Source organism: Cottoperca gobio, chromosome 15 (assembly GCF_900634415.1).
Source record: "Cottoperca gobio chromosome 15, fCotGob3.1, whole genome shotgun sequence".
Lineage (NCBI taxonomy): Eukaryota > Metazoa > Chordata > Actinopteri > Perciformes > Bovichtidae > Cottoperca > Cottoperca gobio.
Window position 1 is genome coordinate 24,650,031 of NC_041369.1, and position 2,500 is coordinate 24,652,530.

Sequence of the window (2,500 nt, forward strand, 5' to 3'; positions counted from 1 at the left end):
TTATAATTATAATCATATAATAATAATAATAATAGAATTCTAATCATATAATAATAATAATAATAATAATAATAATAATAATAATCATATAATAATAATCATAATAATAATAATAATAATAATAATAATAATAATAATAATAATAAATAAATAAAAAATATAAATAAATTGGCTTTTACTGTAGATGGCAACAATCAATAACAATCTAAATATCTATATACTTATTATACATGTATATATATCAATACACATCTAATAAAGATATTTATATTATAAATAACAGATTATATTCTAGAATATTTGCTTTTTAAGCAGGAATGTCGAATAAAAGTCCAAAACTCTAAACGTAGAAGTGAGCAGACGTGTAGTAGATTACATTTGTGTTTCTGCTGTCCATCTGTTTTATCTCCCCCCCCACCTTCCTTCTTCTCTCTCTCCTGTTTTATCTCCCCCCCCCACCTTCCTTCTTCTCTCTCTCCTGTTTTATCTCCCCCCCCCACCTTCCTTCTTCTCTCTCTCCTGTTTTATCTCCCCCCCCCACCTTCCTTCTTCTCTCTCTCCTGTTTTATCTCCCCCCCCCCCACCTTCCTTCTTCTCTCTCTCCTGTTTTATCTCCCCCCCCACCTTCCTTCTTCTCTCTCTCCTGTTTTATCTCCCCCCCCCCACCTTCCTTCTTCTCTCTCTCCTGTTTTATCTCCCCCCCCCACCTTCCTTCTTCTCTCTCTCCTGTTTTAATCTCCCCCCCCCACCTTCCTTCTTCTCTCTCTCCTGTTTTATCTCCCCCCCCCCCCACCTTCCTTCTTCTCTCTCTCCTGTTTTATCTCCCCCCCCCCTAGTATCTCTTATGTAACAGGATTTACAGATGAGCTGATAGAGACTCTGACACGAGTCCTGGATTTAACATAAAGCCACTAACCCTCATTTCTACCTTCATCTCGTTTCTTCTTTAACAACACTAAAGAGAAAAGTTACCTTTATTTTTATCAGGCAATGTTTTATGTGTGAGAGTTTACAGACAAACATCAAACAGCTGTGAAGATTTCAGGATAGATGTGGGGGGACGGGGGAGAAAGACTGTCAGGGGGGGCAAGACTGAAGGATGGCAGCTCTGACAGAGGAGGGGGAGGGGGGAAGGGGGAGGAGGAAGCGTTCAGGAAGAAATTAAGGATGAAAGAAGGAAAGGATGGAAGGAAGGAAAGAAGGAAGGAAGGAAGGAAGGAAGGAAGGAAGGAAGGAAGGAAGGAAAGAAGGAAGGAAGGAAGGAAGGAAGGAAGGAAGGAAGGAAGGAAGGAAGGAAGACAGACATTAAGGAAGGAAGGAAGGAAGGCTGATGGGGGGGAAGGTGATGTCAGGCCCTGATCCTGACATCGCTGAATGTAATGTTGTGTTCAGGGCTTTGTGACGGGCGGGAAGGACGGCGTGGTGGAGCTGTGGGACGACATGTTCGAGCGCTGTCTGAAGACGTACGCCATCAAGAGAGCGGCGCTGTCCCCGGGATCTAAAGGTGCAAATAACTTTAACGCCAAATAACTAGCGTGAAACATGACTTAAAGTGAAGTATTGTGGGAAAAGTAGTTATTTGTTGTTGTTTTTAAACCTTTATTAAACATCTTCACATAACAAACAGGAATAATAACAATACTTTGGAGCAGCACACTTAGACAAGGAGAACATTTATTATAATTAATAATACAATATGTTTTTTAATAACAATAAATACAAATAATTAATTTATAAATATGTAAGAGAGTCTTAAGGAAATTATCTTTTTATGATTTTTTAAAGATTGCAAGAAAATCTTTCAATGCCACCAAACAATATATAATATTATATTATAATATATATTATTATGTTATAATATATTATATATATATTATTTATAAAATGTAAATATAATGAAAATATTATTGCATAAATATTTAACTTTTTTTTTTATGACTCAAAACACCAAACGTACTATTAGTAATAATAACTGTATTATTATTACTACATTCAAGCTTCATGTCCCAAAATATTTAACAATATTTCAGGTTTTTTGTTTTGTATTTTGAACCTTTATTAAACATTTTGAAAATAACAAACAGGCATAAGCAACTTCTTTTTTAAATCTACATTTTTATATATAAAATGTAAATATAATCAAATTATTACACAAATATTCAACAGTGTTTTGCATAAAAAGACCAAATTTGACAACATGAAATTAAAAAACAAGTAACAATTAAACAATATTAGAGGTGATTCTTTTTGTTTACACTTTACTAAATTAAAGCTAACTGTGGGAAAAGGTGACCACGAGAGCAATCATTATTATTATTATTATTATTATTATTATTATTATTAATAATAATAATAATAATATCCTTTTATGAACTCAATTACTTAAAAGAAAGTTTTTAATTTCACGAGTGTCTTATTTCTATTGTTTCTGTTATTATTATTATCTGTCAGATTTATATGACATGACTACTGACTTTACCCTCTGTGTGTGTGTGTGTGT

The 2,500-nt window shown here is 34.0% G+C and overlaps 1 protein-coding gene across 1 annotated transcript in view; it reads left to right on the forward strand.

Annotated features, from left to right (window-relative positions):
- The window catches only part of LOC115020316 (echinoderm microtubule-associated protein-like 6), a 43,335-nt gene that overhangs the window by 11,148 nt on the left and 29,687 nt on the right, over positions 1–2,500 (forward strand). The window contains 1 exon segment of the mRNA XM_029450270.1: positions 1,393–1,504. Coding sequence (XP_029306130.1) covers positions 1,393–1,504 — 112 coding nt within the window.